General features: G+C 43.0%; 1 protein-coding gene across 1 annotated transcript in view; it reads right to left on the bottom strand.

Annotated features, from left to right (window-relative positions):
• Window positions 1–25,600, bottom strand: part of tecpr2 (tectonin beta-propeller repeat containing 2) — a 96,876-nt gene that overhangs the window by 54,424 nt on the left and 16,852 nt on the right. Inside the window, 11 exon segments of the mRNA XM_034195156.1 lie at window positions 3,905–4,145; window positions 9,658–9,898; window positions 15,721–15,943; window positions 16,297–16,379; window positions 16,382–16,507; window positions 18,108–18,240; window positions 18,336–18,488; window positions 20,305–20,458; window positions 21,797–21,954; window positions 22,024–22,151; window positions 24,680–24,815. Coding sequence (XP_034051047.1) covers window positions 3,905–4,145; window positions 9,658–9,898; window positions 15,721–15,943; window positions 16,297–16,379; window positions 16,382–16,507; window positions 18,108–18,240; window positions 18,336–18,488; window positions 20,305–20,458; window positions 21,797–21,954; window positions 22,024–22,151; window positions 24,680–24,815 — 1,776 coding nt within the window.

Below are 25,600 nucleotides of genomic sequence, written 5' to 3'. Positions count from 1 at the left end.
CAACGTAATACAGACAGATACAAATATGTGTTATATCAATCCAACAAAAAGGTGACGTGTGGCAGGCTTGAAGATAGGAGACGTCCGGTGAGAGAGAAGCCGGAACCCACACAAGCCTCACCACCAACGGACCTGAAGAACACCGGAGCCGCCAAGCCCTGCGCCCCAGGTGGCCACTGTCTTCAGCAGTCAGACCCGGTACTGCTGGCAGAAAACAGAAACAGTTCTGGATGAGCGTGAGTCCGCACACTCAGTAATCCCACAGTCTGTGTTCAGTTAAGGAGGGAGAACCTCCACCTCCAATCACACACTTGTGCAGCTCCTGAGATAACCACTTATCTGGGTGGGGTGTGAGGCAAAGCCGTCGCAGTCCACACCAAACGCCAACTCCGCAGACAGGGTATCCGTCCCAGGAAAACGGCTGCAAAAAGAGATCAGACTAATACTCGAATTTAAGTCAGCAGAGAAAATTACCTGTATGGTAGAAGATTTCTCGGCGAGGAGGTGGAGTTGCAGTCCGGTCTTTATAGTGGTGGTGATGGGTGACAGCTGGTGTTGATAGATGACAGCTGGCCCCTCCAGCGGCTCCGACGCCCTCTCGTGCTTGGAGCCCGCACTCCAAGCAGGGCGCCATCTGGTGGTGGTGGGCCAGCAGTACCTCCTCTTCAGCGGCCCACACAACACATTCGCTGGCGTTTGGCACGTTGGAGAGGTGTTCTCTTCACGGATGAATCCCGGTTCACACTGTTCAGGGCAGATGGCAGACAGCGTGTGTGGCGTAGTGTGGGTGAGCGGTTTTCTGATGTCAATGTTGTGGATCGAGTGGCCCATGGTGGCGGTGGGATTATGTTATGGGCAGGCATCTGTTATGGACAAAGAACACAGGTGCATTTATTGATGGCATTTTGAATGCACAGAGATACCGTGACGAGATCCTGAGGCCCATTGTTGTGCCATACATCCAAGAACATCACCTCATGTTGCAGCAGGATAATGCACGGCCCCATGTTGCAAGGATCTGTACACAATTCTTGGAAGCTGAAAATGTCCCAGTTCTTGCATGGCCGGCATACTCACCGGACATGTCACCCATTGAGCATGTTTGGGATGCTCTGGACCGGCGTATACGACAGCGTGTACCAGTTCCTGCCAATATCCAGCAACTTCGCACAGCCATTGAAGAGGAGTGGACCAACATTCCACAGGCCACAAGTGACAACCTGATCAACTCTATGCGAAGGAGATGTGTTGCACTGCATGAGGCAAATGGTGGTCACACCAGATACTGACTGGTATCCCCCCCAATAAAACAAAACTGCACCTTTCAGAGTGGCCTTTTATTGTGGACAGTCTAAGGCACACCTGTGCACTAATCATGGTGTCTAATCAGCATCTTGATATGGCACACCTGTGAGGTGGGATGGATTATCTCAGCAAAGGAGAAGTGCTCACTATCACAGATTTAGACTGGTTTGTGAACAATATTTGAGGGAAATGGTGATACTGTGTATGTGGAAAAAGTTTTAGATCTTTGAGTTCATCTCATACAAAATGGGAGCAAAACCAAAAGTGTTGCGTTTATATTTTTGTTGAGTGTATGAGGCAAGTTATAAAAAAATTGCAAAAATATATTACATCCGATATATGTGGCAGTATAGTTATTGAATTAGCACTAGAACGTCACCAGTATATTTCTCAAGTATTTTTCTATCATAACTTTTCAATTCTGAGATACTTTTTATGTGTGGTTCGATTTGATGACGACTTTATGTAAACTCACACAGTGTTGCATTTGAAATATTTGACAAGTGGCTAGCAGGACAACGAAAAACACAAGGAACCAGTTTTTGAGAAAATGTATTAACAAGTAAGTTGAGTAAGTAAGTAAGTTGTCCCTGATCAACACAACTTTAAGTTGATTTCTGGCTGTCAGCCCATCTTATTTTCACCAAACATTATCTTCTTATATGAATAAACAGATGAGACCTTTCTGCACATTGGTGCAGTTTTAGTTGCCATCTAGTGTGTGATGTGAGCATTTCAGGGCTTCTGCACATTTCCTACTTGAAATCCAAAAGACAGTAAAAAAAAACAACAAAAAAAAACCACAGGAGATTTAGTCATCCAGATAAACAGAAGGACAGCCAAAAGGACAGCAATTTCTCTTGATGAGCACAAGTTACAAACATTGGTCTTTGCATGGAAAGCAGATACAACATTTGGAGCAAATTTTCTCAAAGGGGCAGTACATGATGGGGTGTTTCCCCTTCACATCACTGCCTTTGACGCAGTGACGTACTTAAATAAAAAGGACGGCTTTATCTGTACACATGTGAAGTCGATGTGAGATTAAAGATGTTAATGTGAGCAGATAAACTGTCTGCTGCATGTTAAATACAGTAGTGTTCAGAATAATAGTAGTGCTATGTGACTAAAAAGATTAATCCAGGTTTTGAGTATATTTCTTATTGTTACATGGGAAACAAGGTACCAGTAGATTCAGTAGATTCTCACAAATCCAACAAGACCAAGCATTCATGATATGCACACTCTTAAGGCTATGAAATTTGGCTATTAGTAAAAAAAAAAAAAAAAAAAAAAAAAAACACTAGAAAGGGGGCGTTCACAATAATAGTAGGGTGGCATTCATCAATGAGTTCGTCAATTTTGTGGAACAAACAGGTGTGAATCAGGTGTCCCCTATTTAAGGATGAAGCCAGCACCTTTGAACATGCTTTTCCCTCTTTGAAAAGCCTGAGGAAAATAGGACGTTCAAGACATTGTTCAGAAGAACAGCGTAGTTTGATTAAAAAGTTGATTGGAGAGGGGAAAACTTATACGCAGGTGCAAAAAAATTATAGGCTGTTCATCTACAATGATCTCCAATGCTTTAAAAATGGACAAAAAAAAAAAAAAACAGAGACGCGTGGAAGAAAATGGAAAACAACCATCAAAATGGATAGAAGAATAACCAGAATGGCAAAGGCTCACCCATTGATCAGCTCCAGGATGATCAAAGACAGTCTGGAGTTACCTGTAAGTGCTGTGACAGTTAGAAGATGCCTGTGTGAAGCTACATTATTTGCAAGAATCCCCCGTAAAGTCCATCTGTTAAATAAAAGACGTGCAGAAGAGGTTACAATTTGCCAAAGAACACATCAACTGGCCTAAAGAGAAATGGAGGAATATTTTGTGGACTGGTGAGAGTAAAATTGTTCTTTTTGGGTCCAAGGGCCGCAGACAGCTTGTGAGACGACCCCCAAAATCTGAATTCAAGCCACAGTTCACAGTGAAGACAGTGAAGCATGGTGGTGCAAGCATCATGATATGGGCATGTTTCTCCTACTATGGTGTTGGGCCTATATATCGCATACCAGGTATCATGGATCAGTCTGGATATGTCAAAATACTTGAAGAGTCATGTTGCCTTATGCTGAAGAGGACATGCCCTTGAAATGGGTGTTTCAACAAGACAATGACCCCAAGCACACTAGTAAACAAGCAAAATCTTGGTTCCAAACCAAAAAAATTAATGCCTCGCAGATGTGAAGAAATCATGAAAAACTGTGGTTATACAACTAAATACTAGTTTAGTGATTCACAGGATTGCTAAAAAAGCAGTTGAACATAATAGTTTTGAGTTTGTAGCGTCAACAGCAGATGCTACTATTATTGTGAACACCCCCTTTTCTACTTTTTTTTTTTACTAATAGCCCAATTTCATAGCCTTAAGAGTGTGCATATCATGAATGCTTGATCTTGTTGGATTTGTGAGAATCTACTGAATCTACTGGTACCTTGTTTCCCATGTAACAATAAGAAATATACTCAAAACCTGAATTAATCTTTTTAGTCACATAGCACTACTATTATTCTGAACACTACTGTATGTATCAACACTCACCTCCTCTTCATCCTCATCTGGTCCTATCAGAGGGCTCAGGAACTCATCCTCATGCTCCTCCATTGGCTGCTGCTCCTGGTCGTTATCTTTTTCAGTGCTGTGCATGTAAGAGAACGTGCACTCCAGTAACAGATCTACATCTGGGGTCGCTGCGATGGCCTCTGATTCTGCACCAGGAGCACCCTTTTCGGGATTCAGCTGACTCTTCAGACCCTTCAGGGAGTCTGGAGCAAGGCGGGAGCTTGATAAAGAAAGGAATGACAGATCAGAGATAAGCAGCAGAACATGAGGTTACTTTCAAACATCTTAAAGTGTTAACAAGCTACATTTTAGAGTCTGTGACCACGAATAAGAGCAGGCAGATTGTTAGTTATATTCGACTAAATGCTATTGGACTTTTTAAGAAGGCATTCGGGTAAGAATTTCATTGCACTCTATATCGTATTCTGCACATTTAACAGTTTTTGAATCTTGAAAATGGAGACAACCTGCCTGTAGAAATAAAAAAACAAAACAAAGCTGATTTCCTCAGTGACTGCTTCATATTTAGTCCTCCTTTAGGAGCAGGGTGATGAGATCTGACATCCAAAAGGATTTGTAGAACCAGTGCAGGTTCACATTGGAAAGACATAGTTGAGGTGGTTTAGGAATCTGATTAAGATGCATCAGAAGAAAGTCTAGTATTGGTCCTGGGGCCCATTGGTGCTGGTGCTTATTTCTGGATTCTGCAGTGTCAAGCAGATGAGCCTCTATGACTGCCCCTGGACGGGACACCAGTCCCATGCAGGTTACCTCCCCAACCAAAGCCAGTACCCATTTACAGCTAGGTGGACTAGTCTATGACAATGTAGAGTGTCTTGTCCAAGGACACAGACAGGTAGCACAAGCAAGATTTGAACCCAGGTCGACATATTGGTAGACCAGCTCCTTATCCACTCAGCTATCTGCACCAGGAAGCATCAGCTGAATGTTTACAGACTTTTACTTATCTTGTCTTACTTATCTTATCTTTACTTATCTTTTACTTATCTTGTCAGTGACATTCATGACTCTGGGTCATTGGGCTTTGAGATATGAAGAACTCACAGAGTGATGAGGATGCTGGATACAGGTGTTTGGTGATGTTAATATCTTTGCAGGAGAATGAAGGTCTGAGTCTTTAGGGCCCTGATTCTTCCTGTCTTACTGTATGGTTGTTTGGGATTAGGTCTCTTGAGAGGATCCTTGGGTGCTGCTGGAATGACTTTAGGTTAAATGAACAGTTACAGTGGGGCCAAAAAGTATTTAGTCAGTCCCTGATTGTGCAAGTTCTCCTACTTAGAAAGATGAGAGAGGTCTGTAATTTTCAACATAGGGACACTTCAACTATGAGAAACTAAAAGAGAAAAAAAAAAAATCCAGGAAATCACATTGTAGGATTTTTAAAGAATTTATTTGTAAATTATGGTGGAAAATAAGTATTTGGTCACCTACAAACAAGCAAGATTTCTGGCTCTCACAGGGACTTTAATCTTCTGTAACTTCTTCTCTAAGAAGCTCTTCTGTCCACCTGTTACCTGTATTAATGGCACCTGTTTGAACTCGTTATCTGTATAAAAGACACCTATCCACAGCCTCAGTCAGACTCCAAACTCAACCATGGCCAAGACCAAAGATCTGTCAAAGGACACCAGGAAGACAACTGTAGACCTGCACCAGGCTGGGAAGAGTGAATCTAGAATAGTCAAGCAGATTGGTGTGAATAAATCAACTGTGGGAGCAACAGTAAGAAAATGGAAGACATACATGGAAGACATTGATAATCTCCCTCGATCTGGGGCTCCACGCAAGATGTCATCCCGTGGGGTCAAAATGATCATGAGAACGGTGAGCAAAAATCCCAGAACTACACGGAGGGACCTGATGAATGACCTGTAGAGAGCTGGGACCAAAGTAACAAAGGCTACACACTACGCACAGAGGGACTGCAGTGCCAGGCGTGATCCCCTGCTTAAGCCAGTACATGTCCAGTCCCGTCTGAAGTTTGCCAGAGAGCATGGGGATGATCCAGAAGAGGACTGGGAGAATATCATGTGGTCAGATGAAACCAAATAGAACATTTTGGTAAAAAACTCAACTCGTCGTGTTTGGAAGAAGAAGAATGCTGAGTTGCATTGCAAGAACACCATATCTACTGTGAAGCATGGGGGTGGAAACATCATCCTTTGGGGCTGTTTTTTCTGCAAAGGGGACAGGACGACTGATCCATGTTAAGGGAAGAATGAACAGGGCCATGTACCATGAGATTTTAAGCCAAAATCTCGTTCCTTCAGTGAGAGCATTGAAGATGCAACGTGGCTGGGTCTTCCAGCATGACAATGATCCCAAACACAATGCTCAGGCAACGAAGGAGTGGCTCTGTAAAAGCATTTCATGGTCCTGGAGTGGCCAAGCCAGTCTCCAGACCTCAAACCCATAGAAAATTTGTGGAGGGAGTTGAAAGTTCGCATTGCCGGTAGTAAGTCAAACCTGTTTCCAGTGCACATTGGCCTCCGCCAGGGCTGCCCTTTGTCACTGGTTCTGTTCATTATGTTTATGGACAGAATTTCTAGGCGCAGCCAGGGTGTAGAGGGGGTCTGGTTTGGGAATCACAGAATCTCGTCTCTGCTGTTCGCGGACAATGTGGTTCTGTTGGCTTCGTCAAATCAGGACCTTCAGCGTGCACTGGGGCGGTTTGCAGCCGAGTGTGACGCGTCCGGGATGAAAATCAGCACCTCCAAATCCGAGGCCATGGTTCTCGACCGCTTTGCCCTCTTCAGGTCGATGGAGTGTCCTTGCCTCAAGTGGAGGAGTTTAAGTATCTCAGGGTCTTGTTCACGAGTGAGGGACAGATGGAGCGTGAGATCGATAGACGGATCGGTGCAAGCATCTGCAGTGATGCGGTCGCTGTATCGGACCGTCGTGGTGAGGAGAGAGCTGAGTAGGGGGGCAAAGCTCTCGATTTACCGATCGATCTACATTCCGATCCTCACCTATGGTCATGAGATTTGGCTCATGACCGAAAGAACGAGATCGCGAGTACAAGCGGCCGAGATGAGTTTCCTCTGCAGGGTGGCCGGGCGCTCCCTTAGAGATAGGGTAAGGAGCTCGGTCACTCGGGAGGAGCTCAGAGTCGAGCTGCTGCTCCTCCACATCGAAAGGAGTCAGTTGAGGTGGCTCGGGCATCTTTTCCGGATGCCCCCTGGACGCCTCGCTGGAGAGGTGTTCCGGGCACGTCCCACTGGGAGGAGGCCCCGGGAAAGACCCAGGACACGCTGGAGTGACTACATCTCTCGGCTGGCTTGGGAACGCCTTGGGGTTCCCCAGAGGAGCTGGGGGAGGTGTGTGTGGATCGGGAGGTCTGGGCGGCTTTGCATGAGCTGCTGCCCCCGCGAACCGACTCTGGATAAAGCGGAAGAAAATGGATGGATGGAGTTGAAAGTCCCCCAAAACATCACTGCTCTAGAGGAGATCTGCATGGAGGAATGGTCCAACATACCAGCTACAGTGTGTGCAAACCTGGTGAAGACTTACAGGAAACGTTTGACCTCTGTCATTGCCAACAAAGATTATGTTACAAAGTACTGAGTTGAACTTTTGTTATTGACCAAATACTTATTTTCCACCATAATTTACAAATAAATAAATTCTTTAAAATTCCTACAACGTGAGTTCCTGGAATGTTTTTTCTCATTTTGTCTCTCATAGTTGAAGTGTTCCTATGATGAAAATTACAGACCTCTCTTATCTTTCTAAGTTGGAGAACTTGCACAATCAGGAGCTGATTAAATACTTTTTTACCCCAATGTACTTAGGGGGACTCGGATGAGAAGTATCACTTGCATTGTGATGGAGCGTTGGCAATAACATTTTGGCAATGTGGCATGTTTCTGTGAATGATCCCACACTTCAGTGTGTCAATGTTGAGGATTCCATCAGCTGAAGAAGGCCAAGATGATGCACATGTTTCACCTGGCAGTGGCAGATCGATGGTTAATTTTGAGAGGTGGGGATGGACTGATTGTCTGCTTGGGTGGTTGCCATAAGGTAGCTGGGCCAGTGGGAGGAGCTCAGCCCCTTCTCAGCACTCCTCTGCCTTCACTTGAATGTTTTATTTTGGCGCATCAGCAGCAATTCACAGATTATCGCCTTGTTTCTGCTTAAAACTGCACTCCAGTCATCATCTATCTTAGTGACAGATATCTGAAGCTTTTGTACAACAATAATTTCCACATACGAGTGGAAATTATTAAAAGATGGAGGAGCAATCACAGTGCGACAGCAACACATCTGAGACTGACTCTCTGAGTCTGACCTCTCTACACCCAAAGCGGTCAAATGGAATAATGTGATTATTAATCATCAGATGACAACGTAAAACCTCTTATTCTAAAGTCAGTTTTAAGCAGAAATGAGGCAGTTTTAAGCAGAACAAGGTGATACTCAGTTAACTGCTGATAATGCTCCGCCATGACGCATGCGCAGTGAAGACAGGGGGTGATCAGTCTCGAAGAGTGCTGAATCCCTGACACTGGTTCCATGGTGTGGTGGCACCAGCACATTCCCAGACTTGACTTGATTTGATGGGCGCATTAGCATCATCCCCAGGTAGGACTTCAAATTCACCATGCTGGTATAAACAGTGGCACATTCCTCAACCAAAAATTTAACCTGGCAGCATGTACGAGGGCTGTCCGTAAAGTATAGGTCCTTTTTATCGGGACGCAGCCGACGCGGCGCGGCGGCACAGGAAAAACACCTCCGTGTTGATAACCATTTGTAAAATCCAGTTGGCTTTTGATGGCTTTCAGTGGAGTGAGTACATGAGAAATTGTTTATCAGCTGGAGATGTTCCAACGTGTCCTCAAGGCTTCCAACAGAGGTGTTTTTCCTGTGGCGGAGCGTCGCGGCGGCTGCGAGCCGACGCTGCAATCCGCCCGCACGTCTTTCATTAAAAAAATCTCCTTTAACAGTGGAATATCCGGATAAAATGCTGAAACCGACTTCTTCTGAAACTTCTCTGTTCTCTCACGACGTCCTGGATCAATAGAGCCTGAAATGTGGAGGTTTTAAGCTTGAAACAGGCTGATGACGCCGCCTGAGAGCGCTGCGCGACGTCTCGCACCGTGAAAAGTCCTTAAAGCGACAGTATCACCTCAAAATCTCTCATCAGCTGTTAAAATTTTCACTGAAGACCAGCTTAATTTTTCGAACCATGTCCACTTCGATGTGTCTCACAGGTTTAGAAAAAAGTTTGATCAAACAAAGCGCCAGTCTCTCAGCAACTTCTCAGACAAAGGAATTCCGATGAGGGGCTGGACGACTCCTCCCACAAGGAGTGCTCACAGGCGAATAACGTCACCGTCAGGCGTGGAAAAACTCACGCATGCGCACGAGGGTTCAAGCATGTCTGACGTAAAAACATATGAATGAAATCCATATAGTTTTTGAAAAAATAAAAAGGACCTATACTTTACGGACAGACCTCGTAAGTGGTGAAAAATGGATGGCTTGATGGAAGCTGTCAAATTCTGGAGAATATCAAAGCACAGGCACAGCTAGCAGAGACTCTAATGTCAAACGTGATGTATAAACAAGCTTCTGTAACTCTGCATGTGTCACTTAATGTTTGCATCACTGCCAGTCTGAGAAATAAAATGAGCTGTGGAAAGGTCGCCCAGACAATCACAAAGCTGACTCATTTAGTCCCGTGTCTTTCAAGAGTCTGTACTCACTCTGTGTGGGTGAAGGAAGACTCCATGTCCCCTGCATCCGTTACATTTCTGTTCCCCTCCAAATCTCGCTCCTTGTTGTGGTTCTGCTCTGGATCATCACTGGTTTGAATATCAAGACCAACAAGGGAGGCTCTGTCACTCACTGGAGTTCCACTTCCTCCATCGCTACAGCTGCCGTCCTGGACTACCATCATGGATTCTGAGCAGCTGCTCTCAGAGAGATGGTTCCCACTGCTGCTATCTACAGGAAGAAAGACAGTCTTATTCTCACATAAGGATCGGTTTGAACAGTGAATGCAGGATCTCTGCATAGCGTTAGGTCGTGGAATGTAAATTATGTCAGATTTTCCAGGAATGGGAGTAGCAGTGATGTGTGGAACAAGTACTGGATGAAATAAATTGACAAAACTGTAGGAGTGAAGACTGTGATGACTCGTCATTATCCTGTTATTCCATGGATAGCACATGTGAGATGTTTCTTAAAGGTCAATCAGGGTTTTTCATCATACTGTCTGTTTTGCTCCTTTTAACAGGTACTTCACAGGCATGTAGCCAGGGGGAATTGGGAAGAACCCACTGCCCCACCACCCCCACTTTGAAGAAAGGTCCACTTTTGAAGACATACTTCAAAGATTGCTCAGTTTAGACGGGCAGGCTGCTCTAGGAAGAGTCCTGGTGGATCCGAACATCTATTTACGGATACTGGAGGCCACTGTGCTCATTGAGACCTTCAAAGCAGCAGAAATGTTTCTGTACCCTTCCCCACATTTATGCCTTGAAAAATCCTGTCTTGGAGGTCTACAGAGAATTCGTTTGACTTCATGCTTGGTTTGTGCTCTGACATGCACTGTATATGGAGGCAGATGTGTGCCTTTGCAAATCATGTCCAATCAACTGAATTTACCCCAGGTGGACTCCAGTTAAGGTGTAGAAACATCTCAAGGATGATCAGTGGAAACAGGATGTACCTGAGCTCAATTTTGAGCTTCATGGCAAAGGGTGTGATTACTTATGTATACGTGATTTCTTAGTTTTTTTTTTTTTTACAAATTTGCAAAAAATCTCAAAAAACTTTTCCACATTGTCATTATGGGGTATTGTATGTACACTGTAAAAAAAAAATTTTTTTTTTGCTTTAGTTCCTTTAACTTATTTTTTTGATTCAGGTCAACTAAATTTTGCCAAAAAGTTGAGACAACTAGAAATGTTAAGTTTTGATCCATTCAACGAGTGAAATAGTACAGTCAACTCAGAAATATGTGATTGGCCAACTTGTCCAATAAGTTGGCAGATTTCGCACATGCTCAGAACACCGCCCCTGCACAGTCCCCTTTGTCAACCCATGCCTGCATCCACTCCATGCGTCCACTGCCGTAATCCAGCATTGCGAATTTTCTTTGCCTCATGGTAGATTAAAGGAGAGAATTTTATCTCTGCACTCTGCAGAACTACACCATCAACAAATGGAATCCTTTTGAATGCATAATACAACATACACATTGTGTTCTGCTACACTTCAGACCACTGACTCCATGGAGGCACCAGCAGTGATAAAAGGAGTGGATGTTGGCCTACTGATCATCACAGAGCAAAATGCAGAGATGACAGCCCAGAACATTGTGGATGTTGCAGTAATCCTGGAGGAGCGCATTGTTTTGCGTGAGTTACGAGATGTACCAAACGGCTTTGCGATACTGATTGGACTACTTTATTGCGTCAACATTGAATATCCTAAGGGACTGAAATACACCTTCGAGATCATTCAGAAGGTAATCATGGACATTGGGGGAAGCACCTGCTCTGCTCAGGCTCATGGACTGCGCAACAAATTGCTTCAGCACACAGTGTAGAGATGTTCTGCCCTGTCATTTGTATTCTAACACTATTTGTTGAATGTTTTCAGTGTCCTGTTTACACAAATGACACACACGGATGTTCAGCCCGCTGCCCACGTCCTCAGTGTAGGGTCACTGATGACCTCCTCACCAAAGCTATGACACAGCTGCTCGCATCGGTCGCCTAGGCAACTCACTGTCCCATTTAGCCCTTGTCCTCTCAAAGTCTTTGAGGGAGGCAGAGGTTGATGATGCTACACAAAGTCTTAGTGATGCCTCACTCCAAACCTTTGCTTATATGTCCAGAGAGCTTGGCAGACTGATGTCAACCCTTACCATCACTAGACGTCAGGTGTGGCTTGCGCAGTCCCCCCTATCCGAATCCTGCAGAGGCACACTCCGTTCGCTGCCGGTTCTTCCAGGCCAGTATTTGGACCTGCGGCCCAACAAACTTTGGAGCGTGCTGTTGAGGTTAGTAAATCTCGGCAACAGTTTGTTGACCTACACCGGTCTTCCAGACCTCAGCCAGTCAGACGTGCTACAGCTTTTCACTCTACATCCAGGCTTCCGCCGACTCCCAGAGCTGCATGTGCTTTTGCAGTTGAGGGCCAGCTCTCCCAGCAGCCTGCCTTTCGTGAGCCTACGGGCAGACCCCCGAGAACTGAACGGTTTCGCAGAGCTTCCAGTAATCGCGCCCAGAGGTCCTCAGGGATGCGAGGCAGAGGTGGTCGGGTCTGACTGCCAATGTTGGCCCCCAGCCATTTTTCACGAAATCAACTCAGCCACTGGGAGGCTCAAGTTCAAGACCCATGGGTCATTTCAACCTTGTTCGAAGGTTACAGAATTCAGTTCAGATGTCGTCCTCCAAAGTTCAATGGGGTGAGGATGACTGTTGTTTCCAACTCGGTGCAGTCTGCTGCCCTACAACGGGAGATTTTGGAACTCCTGGAGAAGGGGGCCATAGAGCCAGTTCACAGTTCAGACCAGCTCAGGGGGTTCTATTCCATTTACTTCCTTGTTCCAAAGAAGGATGGTGGCTTTCGTCCTATCCTCGATCTCCGACATCTGAATCGTTATATCAAAGTGCTGCAGTTTCACATGCTCCGCACAGTAGACGTCCTTCAAACTATCACACCAGGAGACTGGTTCACAAGTGTTGACTTAAAAGACGCCTATTTCTATGTGCCAGTGGCGCCGCATCACAGGCAGTTTCTCCGATTTGCTTTCGAAGGTCAGGCATACCAGTTCAGGGTGCTTCCTTTCGGCCTCTCTCTTGCCCCTCGTACATTTATCAGATGTATGGCTGCAGCACTAGCCCCAATGCAAGCTCTTGGATAAGAATCCTACCCTACTTAGACGATTGGCTTGTCTGCGCTCCGACTCAGGAGCAGGTGCACAACGACACAGCTCTTCTACTGAACCATGTCTCCTCATTTAGGACTCACAGTGAACTTTGCAAAGAGTTCTCTTGTTCCCAGTCAACAAACGACCTTCATCGGCATTGCCATCAAGTCCCTGACTATGACTGCATCGCCATCCCCGCAGAGAGTGGACGATGTAATTAGTCTCGTCTCACACATTCAACGGGCTGTGACGCTGCCTTTTGGTTTTCTGCTCCGGTTGATGGGCAAATTGACTGCAAAGTCGCTAGTGGTACCTTTGGGACTTCTGTTCTTATGTCCCCTACAGATTTGGATCAACAACCTAGGCCTCAACTTAAAGTTGCAACAGCACAGGCTTGTACGACTCTCCAACCAGTGCCTTCTGCACCTCAAACCCTGGGGGAACATGGACTTCATCTGCAAGGGTGTCCCTCTAGGCTCTGTTCCTTCTCGCCGAGAGGTGGTTGTTACAGATGCATCACTCAAAGGTTGGGGGGCTGTGTGGAATCACAGGACAGTGAGGGGTGTCTGGAGTCCCCAGGAGAGAACTCCAACACAACGTGCTGGAGCTTCGCGCTGTACGACTGGCTCTCAAGCATTTCCTTCCTGCCCTGAGAGGAAGACATGTTCTTGTCCGGTCGACAACACGTCAACAGTCTATCACATAAACCATCAGGGGGGCACCAGGTCCAATCACTCATTGCCAGAAACTCAGAAGCTTCTCTTATGGGCGTTTGCCTCGCCTTCAGAGTGTCAGAGCACAAAAAAAAAAGCAGTTCATCTGCCCGGTGTACAGAACAGCGCAGCGGATTTACTCTCCAGACAGAAACCACCACCGGGAGAGTGAGACTGAACCCGATTGTGGTCCAAATGATCTGGCAGAAATATGGTGCAGCGGAAGTGGACCTTTTCGCTTCAAGCACCTCGACACATTGCCCATCGATGGTACTCCCTCTTGGAACCAGACAGCCCGCTGGGGCAGGATGCATTGGCTCACCCGTGGCCGGATTGCCTCCTTTATGCCTTCCCTCCTCTCCCGCTGCTGATGTTGACACTGCACAGAATAGATCAGAGCAGCCACAGGGTGCTGCTGGTTGCTCCATTCTGGCCTTGGAGGATTTGGTTTCCCATGATTTACAAACTCCTCGAGGGAGAACCTTGGGCTCCTATGGTCAGAGGAATGAATAGAACGAGAGTTACAAATGTAACTACGGTTCTATGATTTCCGGATGACCGCCAGAGTTGCTTGTCACTCAGAGTCTTGCGAGTTCATTCCGAAAAGAAGCGAGCGCTGGGTGCGTCTGGTATATAAAGACAACCAGTGACGTCACCCAGGTCACATTCAATGGTGTGACTTTGTTGGTATATATTCTCGACCTCTGTGCTGCGCACATGTAGTTATCCAGGTGCTAAAGCACCGCCCTCTGCCGGTCATCCGGAATTCATAGAACCGTAGTTACATTCGTAACTCTCGATTTGTGTCAGATTCGAACCCTGACAGCTGCAGTTAAGAGTAAGCCTTTGATACATGCTGTAAAAAAAAAAAAAAAAAAAGAATCCCAAGTTGACTAAGGTTGACCAAGTTGATTAAGGCTAGCAAATTATTTCAGGTAATTTCAACTCACAACTAAGTTGAAATAACGTGATATACCTTGTGAGCCTGATTTTAAATGAGTTCAGATTACTTGAGTATCGCTGCTGATGGAACATAAATATTTGTTTATTTGACTAAAAAAAGAAAGTTCCCAGAACAAAGTAATAAGTCATGTGAACAAGGTCTTTAAAGTTGGAGACACTTAGTTGTGAGTTGAAATTACTTGATATAACTTGTTGGCCTGATTTAAAAGTGAGTTGAGATTACTTGAGTATTGTTGTTGATGGAACAAAAATATCTGTTTATTTGACTAATAAAAGAGACTTCCCAGAACAAAGCAATAAGTCATGTGAACTTGGTCTTTAAAGTTGGAGACACTAAGCTGTGAGTTCAAATTACTTAAAATAATTTGCGAGCCTTAATCAAAATTTTAAGGCAGCGAGGTTACAAATTATTTTAAGTTGAGTCAACTTGGAATTTTTTACAGTGTAGAATTTTAAGGGAAAGAATGGATTTCATCCATATTGGCATAAGGCTGTAACATAAAATGTGAAAAAAGTGAAACGCTGTGAATACTTTCTGGACGCACCGTACGCTGAGATGTGCTTGTGATGTGTACATGCAGGTGTTAACAGATCATTTTGAGCATTGAAACATGAGTTTTCTATAGAATGATATGCCAGACAGAGTACAAATCACTGCTGAAATTGAGTGCATGTGCACTGTTAAGTGTAATTAGACCAACATCCGTGCATAAAAAATGAAGGTAACCCTTTTTGGTGTCAGATGGTGCCTTTTTTCCCCACAAATTGTCATGTTTGACCTTAACCTTGAGGACCAAGGTCAAATGCAGTCAGGTCAAGGGACACAGGATGCATGATTTCCTGTAGGTGTTCATACAAATGTAAGCTGTAGAAGTGATATTTGGGGAGGGTCAGGTGGTGGGAGTCTTTGTTGGCCATTATCTTGGATGACCTTGAAAATCTGGGCCAAGGTTATATGTCTGTACATCACACTTGTGTCTGTGTACAGCACAGTATAGGTGTGTACTTTGTATGCAAGGGGTAAGAGGGAAATCTAGAGCCCTCTAAATGTGACAGACTGATGCATGCACGGAATCCATTTCAATGCTCCCCTTATTTCATGGCGGGGGACAAATATAAAGATACAGTAAGTACACCTGTCATTTAGATGTTTGCACAGGTGAACATCATATTAAAAAAAAATCTCTTCCTATCCAGCATCTACTTACCTTGCCCGCCTTCTCTTCTTTTGACCCTGATGGCATTTGACCCACTAATTCCTGTTGTAGCTCCTCCTGGCCCAGGGGGGGTGCTGTACCTCCTAGAGCCCTGCTCGCAGGCTGCCGTCACAGGAGGATGCCCATGGAGACTCTCCCAGGATGTGACAGAGCTGCTACGACTACGAGAGCTGCTTGTAGTCATGCCAGGACGCTCATAGTACTGCTCCACTGCCTGGACAGTCAAACGTGGAATACAAACATTCATTCCACCCAAGGAACTGCACCTCAAGATGGAAATATTAACGATAAAATACACTTGTGCACAGTGATGTGAGCTGTTCTGTATACTCAGGTAGGAGTTTTAAAAATTCCATGCGATTTTTTGGTAGGACCTTCTGTGAGGCATTTCATTTCACCGTGGACAATTTGCCAATCTCACCACCAACCACGAAAAGAATAAGGAGTCCAAGAATGGACCAGATGATGTCCAGGAAAATCAACAGATCGGGCACATAACAGTTGGACAACTTCACAGTTTTTCCTCAAATTTGGGACTAGCTGAAATTCTGGAGAGCTGTCAGTCACCTCCAACTGCTCCTCCTGCTCCTCCGCCTCTTCAACTTCTTCTAATCCTTCCTCTTCTTCTTCTTCCTTTTCTTGTTCTCTCGTGTTTTGCCCTCGTCTTCGACAATGATTGCCATGGTCCGGATTGGCTGAGCCATCTCGACTGATCCGGTGGGTGGAATGAGGGTGGGCGTGGTCAAGGGTGAAGACAGACGGAAGGAAAGCTCTGGCACTAAGGAAAAAAGGAAACAGACCGTGGTTTATAAGCTATAAAGGGAGCACAATAAATGACAAGAACTGTTGGAAATGATTTTGTTTGTATTAGTAGCAATAATTTAAAAAGAATATATTCAAAGCAACATTGAAAAGGTCATGAAAAGGCCTTGGTGCTGCACCAAATTTTGTGGTGGAGCAGGCACAGTTTGGATAAGGAGTTGGGCTGTGCAGACCTGGGTTTGATTCCCATTATATTCATAACGTGTTAAGTTTAGCTTTATGTATTTATATTTTTTGCGAGTTTGTTTTGGTTATTTTACTAATCTATCTTTATTTACTGCTTCTGACAGACAAGTTTTATGGTTATTTAATAAATTAATCACAATACAAAATCATTGTCACTGTTGCAAAATTAACTTTGGGCCATCAGACTGTTCGTTGATTTTTTTTTTATACCCGCTTATTCCAATTAAGCCTCATGCAGAACTGGAACCTATCCCTGCAGTCACTGGGAGAGCAGTGGGGTACACCCTGGACAGGCACCCAGTACATCACTGGCCATCAATCCATAAGTAGCTCAAATTTGACAGCGTGGTTTTGCATGTTGCAACACAGACAAATAAAACTACTGTTTTAAAAAGTTATAATACAAAGAACAGTAACACTGTCTACACTCAAAATGCTTCTGAAATAAATGTAGTCAAACTTTACTAATTTTGGGCCACTGAGAATGAAAATGATGTTTGAAATGGTTGATTGGCTCTAGTTTTAAGATATGCTACTACTATGCTACTAAGGGTTACCTTTTGATGATGTTTTAATTGTTACGAAAAAAACACGTAAAATATTATTATGTGAACAGTCAGAGAAACATGAAAAGACCTATGTCCACGATTTATCATGAAAACTCTACTATCAACACAATATAATTATGTAGATTTAAAATGTAAAACTTAAATATCTTGGAAAAAGCAGCCAACCAGTCATTTTATTGTCATATTTGAATTCAGCATGCCAAAATCCATCGTAAATAAACACATTATACTTCTGAAGCAGGCAACTTCTTAAATTTGTAGAGCAGTGTAATTGGCCTTGTGACAACAATTTTACAGGCCTAAGTTTTATTGCAGCATGGCAGTGTGGTGGCCAGAACAGAAGGTTCATGCCACAAGACCACTCCTGCTCATTCTCCATGTAATGTGGAATTGCATCAGGAAGGACATCTGGGATCAAATTTATACCAACACGTAGATCCATATCAGATCTGTTGTGGTAAGTCCAATTGAAAAAGGAAGAGAAGCCGAAATAACTTACTGAGTTATATTGTGGCAGTATATGGGAATAGTTTGGGGAAAAAAATGAATGTTGTCACAAGACTGACTTTTCATTAAGTAAGTCTACAGTACAACTAGCAAATAACTGTGAAGTCATTGAGAACTTATTCACAATTACATTTTTTAACACTTTTATTTCACGAACATTCTTATATAAAGTACAGACCACTACATGTAGAACTCTAAAATGGTCAGTACTAGTAATAAAAGAGCAATTTATTGGTATATTTGATGATAAAGTGAGAGGAGGGTGGTGGTAGCAATAGTTATAGAAGTATTTACAGTTGGAGGCCAATCCCTCAGGGCTGTTGGAGATGCGAATGATGTCTCTGTCTCCTTTTAGGATGAAGATCTCATTGTCACAGCTTGACACTGACACAATGTCTCCACTGCTCTCCAAAGCCCCGATGATCACCTCAACACAACATAAAGAACGTGTGAGATTGACGTCTTGCTCATCATCTGTCTGATACATGCATGTTCATGCACTTTAGCACACAGATGTTGTACCTCATTAACACAGTCGAGCACATAGATGCTGTACTCATTCCAGCTGAGGATCCAGCCTTCTCTGAAGAAACAGCTGAGCAGACCGAGCTGCCTGTCTGCTGGACGGTACGCGCCAACCGGACCAGGACGAGGAAACAACTCAAACTGAGGAATCTAACACAGTGACATGGGTGGATAAACTGAGGAAGGTGCACTGTGTAGTAAACAGTCAATGAAGCAGAATCTTGGATGAATCAAACATATAAAAGACTAAACACCAAGTGAACTGACATTTAGGTCAGTTATAGGGGCAGCAGCAACATTAGCAAAGACCATCTTTATATGCAACATTTCAAAAATAGCAGGTAGAAAGCAGATCAGAAAATAAAGAAACAAAAAGAAGCCAAAGAAAAACTCGAAGTGGAATAACATGAAAACAAAAAGGTAACTAACTAAGTATAACTATATTTATATAACGACTGAGTGGATCCTTGTCATTTTATTGGTGGCTTGTATGTCACATGACATGGATTATTCATACCATTTGCTGTTGTGTTTCATTGACCGTGTAATAGTTCTTTTTTAGCGTGTAATTTTGGAGCTATATGAAATGTGCTATTGCACACAACGCATTCACACTACCGGGGATGGGCAATTTAGCTAAACATAGCGGCATTTGTTTTGCTGGTGGACAACGATTTGAGGAGCTAATTCACGTTGCTAATTCTTCTAACACACACACACACACACACACACACCCATATACACACACACACACACACACACACACACACACACACACAGACACACACACACACACACAAATCCACTACGTTGTAAGTCATCTGAAGGCATGAAGAGCTGTTAGGATGAAAAGCTGAACGAATTTCTGACGTGATTTTTTTTGCTGGACTGAGGAACTACATAAACTTTTTTTTTGAGGGGGGAAGTACACAAAGTCAGTGCACAGCATCACAGACTAACTGTTTTTCTGAGTTGATTGAGAACAATTTTAGACTCCATTTAAATTCATGTTGGACGGTTGACATCAAAAGACCAGTGGAATACCAAAATGTAAGCCCCTTTTCTGTTGTTTATAAATTAATAAAATATAAAATGACAAGGATCTATTTTAGCCGTTATATAAAACAAATAATGAATGTTTTTTCATGTGTTCAATGGAACAATATTTAATTAGGTGAAAGCTGGAAACAAACCATTCAACTCGGTTTCACCTCATTGAATGGAGCCATTCCATCTTTCCCCTCATGAAAATATTCGTACCATTGACCTCATAAACATTCATTATGTGTATACTATTTACTGACATAGATAGAACGTAGAAGAAAGAAAGAAGAAAGAAGAAAGAAAGAAAGAAAGAAAGAAGAAGAAAAGAAGAAGAAGAAGAAAGAGGAAGAAGAAAAGAAGAAGAAAAGAAAGAAGAAAGAAAGAAAGAAAGAAGAAGAAAGAAAGAAAGAAGAAAGAAAGAAAAGAAGAAGAAAGAAAGAAAGAAAGAAAGAAAGAAAGAAATATGCAACTTGGTCAAAAGCCAAGATGTAACATCAGTAATGGTTCAAAGCCCCCAAATAGTCCTGATGTGAGACACTGAGGCTGTGAACAGTTCAGTCAGCTTTTATTCTGTCTGTATATCAGCGGCAAATGTTTTAAAATTAATCCTAAATGTAAGTGCGAACCAATGATAGAGAAAAATGGTGCAATGTGAGATCTACATTTATTAATTTTCTATACACGTTTAATCCAATTATGGGTCACAGGGAGCCTATCCCAGCAGTCACAGGGTGAGAGGAGGGGTTCACCCTGGACAGGACACTTTATGTAATAAAAAAATGATGTGATGAACAACAACAGGATCAGTAATACTCCTGAGAACAATCAGCACGATGCATCTGCTGCATTTACATGAAGAGCAGAGAAAACATGTGGATTACTTGGCGGCAACTACGATTGCTGCAGTATTACTGTAGCATACCTGTGTGCTGAAAAGAGGTTTTAGCAGTCGGGTGTCCTCCACTAGTCCTCTAATGTCAGACCTCCACAGTCTGAGCCCAGGTCGAGCAGCAAAGACCTGCAGGTCACTCTGTTTACACAGAGCTGGTAGGAAACAGGCTCCAAACCTGCCGCTGCTGCAAAAAAAATCAAAAGCAGAGTCAAATCTGTCATCACCATTTACACTAACTGGCAGTCGTGTTACAGCCATATTTATGACGGTATATTTTATTCCAATGGGAAGCATTGTCAATTGACAATAAAACTGTGGATTACTTTATATAATTAGGTCATTTTCTTCTTTAGTTTCTAAAAATCTCAGAAAAGTTTTTAATCAGTTTTCTACAAACCATGCTGACATGTTGAAATTACATGTTTTATTCTCCAAGTGGTCATAAGCCAAAACATATCATTTAAACTAACACCAGCAAACTGCCGTATCCCCGCAATCTGATCCCAGATAAGTGGTTGACGATGAGTGAGTAAATGAAATTGTCATTTTGAGAACCTGATAAAGTTTGGCATTATTCTACAAAAACTAACGTGTTTGACTAAGCTTTGTTACAATTACAAGATGTCAACTACTTTGCTGTTTTTACGGGGAACAGAGTCTGTGACAATTTATTGATATTTTTTAAGAAATCAAATGAGTTGTATGTACAAGAACAAAAGTCTAGTTCTGGAATGCAATGATATAGAAGTATAAATAGAATAAAATGGTACTCACTCATCTTCAACCATTTATACGCGTATATCTGGGATCGGGTCACGGGGTAAAAGTACTAGTATGTTAAAACAGTTTGTACATAGGTTTACCATGCTAAGCATTTTTAAACTCCGTTTTCCCTGCTACTAGACATATTCCATTTAATCAAATAACCCATGTTAAATCACTGATAATATCTTGTTTATTTACATATAAAGTTATTCAAAAATTATAGTTACAAGACAACTGGGTTGTAGAACAATGGGCCTTATAGTGTTCAGGACAATAAAATCTAAAGAATTAAGCCATGACTATTTGAGCAAACTTTGCATCTCCACAAGTGTGGCTCCATAAATAAGAACCATTATGAACAGATTCATGGTACCATAACAACTATACAATTACACAAAATTATAACAATTCTGGAACCATTCAGAATTGACATCACTGAGGAAGGAGGCACAAATTAATTAACAAACCTTTATTCTAAAGGTCCACCAGGACCTCACAATCCCAAATAAGGAACTGATAAAAGAGTTGAAGCCACATGAAAGATGGTGGATCTCGCTGGAGGTAAACGGGTGGTGGCCCGCTGAAGACTTAACAATGAATAAAACTTGGACCAAATCTATCTTGTTGCTATTACCTTTAAATAACTTTATAAATTGAGTTTGAAAGAAGGTGTATGTAAACTTATACTCACAACTGTAAGCAGAGTTTAAAGCAGACTGAGTAAATATATTTATTTTATTTATTATTGCAGTCTTACCTCTTCCTGGGTTTGGTCCCGAGTTGCTGGACTTCTTGTTTCTGTGTGCAGTAAAGCAAAGACCTCTGCTGCGTTGAGACCAGCAATACCTGGTGGCTGTACTCCAGTTGAACAACACTGGAAGACTCCTCCAGCAGCAGCACCGGCTTACACACACCCTACACACACTTATATAATCAGAATGATGTTGCACCGCTTTGACTCATTACTGCATTTCATTATGTTACCTGGTCCAAGTCCAGAGCAGAGAATACAACTCGTCCTTTATCATCTCCAGAGAAGAGCTTCATGCCATTTGTGCTCCAGGCCAAAGCTGTTACCATCCCTTTATGAAGACCCACCACATCAAAAACGCCTCAACTTTAAACAAAGTGAAGTAAGAGACTAGATAACAAGTGGAAAACAATCCAATGTTTGCACATTGAATGCACAACTGATAGTAGGCGGTAATGTGACAGAAACAACAGTATGTTAATGAGTATTTTGCACGTGTTAATGACCGTAAGCTCAAATATAACAACCCTCAGCCATATGAGCATAACAAAAGGAAACAATGTGACCTTTTGACCTCTTAAAATAGTTCAAGGTTAGCCATCTTGGAACTTGGAAAAAAAAAAAGGATTTGCTGTAGCTGTTTGTCCACTCAGGTGGACAAACAGCAAACTACATATTCATGAAATCAAACACGCTAAACAGTCAACACCCTCTATTTTGCGCATTTGAAAGGTGCAATCCTCAGTTTGCATGTTTTCTTGCATGCTATGGTGTTTGAGCACGTGTTAACTCATGCAACTCTTTAGTAAATCAAGCCCTTAATCTCAATTCTGGATAGGATTAAACTCCCAAATCCATATATACGAGGTCTGTTAGAAAAGTATCCGACCTTATTATTTTTTTCAAAAACCATATGGATTTGAATCACGTGTGATTACATCAGACATGCTTGAACCCTCGTGGGCATGCAAGAGTTTTTTCACGCCTGTCGGTTACATCATTCGCCTGTGGGCAGTCTTTGAGTGAGGAGTCGCCCACCCTCTCGTCATTTTTTTCATTGTTTAGGAATGGCTCAGAGACTGCTGCTTTGTTTGATAAAAATTTTTTCAAAAACTGTAAGGCACAACTGAGTGGACACCATTCGATAAATTCAGCTGGTTTTCGGTAAAAATTTTAACGGCTGATGAGAGATTTTGGTCTGGTAGTGTCACTTTAAGGACGGCCCACGGCGCCTGATGGCGATCTGCGCTTCGTGGCGGCAGCGTCTCGCCGTTTCAAGTTGAAAACTTCCACATTTCAGGCTCTGTTGACCCAGTAAGTCGTCAGAGAACAGAGAACTTTCAGAAGAAGTCGGCATGAGGAGTTTATTCAGACATTCCATTGTTAACGGACATTTTGTAATGAAAGAACGTGCGGGCAGAGTCGCATGTCGGGCCGGACCCGACTGCGGGGGGGTCGCGACAGGAAAACACCTCTGTTGGAAACCTTACGGACAAGTTGGAACATGCCCAAGATGTTAAACAATTTTCTCAGTTACTTACTTGTTGAAAGCCATCAAAAGCCGCCTGAATTTTACAATGGTTTTCAACACGGAGGTGTTTTTCCTGTCGCGGCGCACACAGATTTGCCGAGTCGTCACGGAAACGACTCGGCGAATTTGCGCGCACGTCTTTCATTACAAAATGTCCTTAAACAGTGGAATGTCCGCATAAAGTCCTCATGCCGGCCTCTTCTGAATCTTCTCTGTTCTCTCACGAAGTCCTGGGTGAATTAAGCCTTAAATTAGGATGTTTTCAGGTCGAAACAGGCCGACGACGGCGCCTGGAAGCACTGCGCGACGTCCCGCTCCGTGGGAAGTCCTTACAGCGACAGAAACACCCCATAATCTCTCATCAAACATTAAACTTTTCACCGAAAACCAGCTAAATTTCTCGAATAGTGTCCACTTGGATATTCCTCACAGGTCCAGAAAAAATTCTGATAAAGCAACGCGCGCCGTCTCGAGCAGCGTGTGAAACAAAGGAATTCAGCCGAGAAGGCTGAACCACATCTCACTCAAGGCCTGCCCACAGGGAAATGACGTCACCGACACGCGTGAAAAAACTCATGCATGCGCACGAGGGTTCAAGCATGATTGGTGTAATCGCACGTCATTCAAATCCATATAGTTAAAAAAAAATAAAAGTGTCGGTTTCTTATCTAATAGACCTCGTAGTTTGTGTAAAATAAGGATAAAATGTCATGGTTTGTGTTAGATAATATCTGTGCCAATTCCTTATTTTATTTATTATTTGCTTTCGTTATCTGTTTAGAAGCGCCTGGAACCTGGTTCAAAGTCCCAACAGAAGAGTTAACTTTCACTTCCATTATGCATGCGCAAGTTTCGGATGTAGAGAGGGCGTCCCTCTGTCTGTGGTGAGAGTAAAACCCACCCATTGTACCGCCTACACTGTCTTACATAAAAGCAACTTGTCGGCCATGTTCAGGGTCTTTCAGAAGATGGAGTTCTGTGTGGGCTGCATCTCTGAGGACCCGGGCCTGGTTTTCAGCGTGACTTTCAATAAATTCAAACTGAGAAATATATCGACTTTGTTCTTTGTAAGGGACAGTATTACAATAAGAACCGGGAAGATTAACAGTTTGGAAATACACAAATTTGAAATGTAATCCTACCCACATAACTCTAATGTACATTACAAATTTTTGAATACTGGCCCCTGTTGACCAAATAACAAAAGTCCAAGTTGGAACTGAGTCGAAAGTGATACAGTGCAGTACTGACAGATGACAACATACGGTACTCATAAAAAAGCAGCAATACTATCAAATTTATACCACGAACAGCACACAGAGTACAGTGAGTTCATTCAAACACTATCTGAAACTGACTTCTCACCTGTTTGTTGCGACCAGGAAGGGGAGAAACCAGCTGGAAGACTGCCACCCTGCCTGACGCGGTTCCCACAGCCACGAGGTCATCAAAACAACTCAGCAGCTTCACCGCTGTGATTGCATCACATTTTCCCTGCATTGAGATCAACAAGTTGCCAAGATTAAATTAAAAGGACTCTGGGTTTTTGATGTCCTTCATAAACTTTGATCCTTCATAGTGGAGCAGATAACATCTGGAAACAAGAACCAAAATTGGCACACATACTCCTTAGATGTTACTCTTTTGTAAAAGCATGTTAGCCACCTAAATTTTCAATAGGCAGACAGGTAGGGGTCAACTGAAAAATGCGACAATCATATTGAAAACTACACCACATTACTTGTCTGATCACAAAGATTTCTAAAAGGTATAGTTTGGACTATCTGTAACTGAATAATATGGAGTTATGGGGTAAAAACAGCACAAATGGTGACAAAGGTCAATTTCAGTTTGTACAGGGGTCAAAAGTTAAAGTTGCTCCAATTTTGGTAAGAAGTGATGCAAATTATTGGTTGAGTCAGTAAGGTTGTAAAAAGGAATAGTTCGCAACATGTGCCATGCTTAGTTATCATGTTACAGGGTAACATATGTCACATGTCCACTCATTGTATCACTTCCTGTTCCGGAGCACAGCGGTGTTTTTCTGTATCTGTTAGCTGTTTAATCTGCGCAGTTAGATTGATCTAGTTAACTAGATAACGATTTGTTTCACAGGGTAATCTTCACGTGCCTTAACTAAAGCACTCCCTCTGCTGAATCACCTCTAAATTATTTACACATTATTCACTCTGTGTGTTTTTAGGAATCCGCTAGCTTAGCGCAGCTACTAGCTCTTAGCCGGTTTAGCATGCCGGCTTCTCCTGTCTCTCCCGCACTTT

This window comes from Thalassophryne amazonica, chromosome 19 (genome assembly GCF_902500255.1).
Source record: "Thalassophryne amazonica chromosome 19, fThaAma1.1, whole genome shotgun sequence".
Lineage (NCBI taxonomy): Eukaryota > Metazoa > Chordata > Actinopteri > Batrachoidiformes > Batrachoididae > Thalassophryne > Thalassophryne amazonica.
This window is presented reverse-complemented; position numbering and strand designations above follow the sequence as displayed.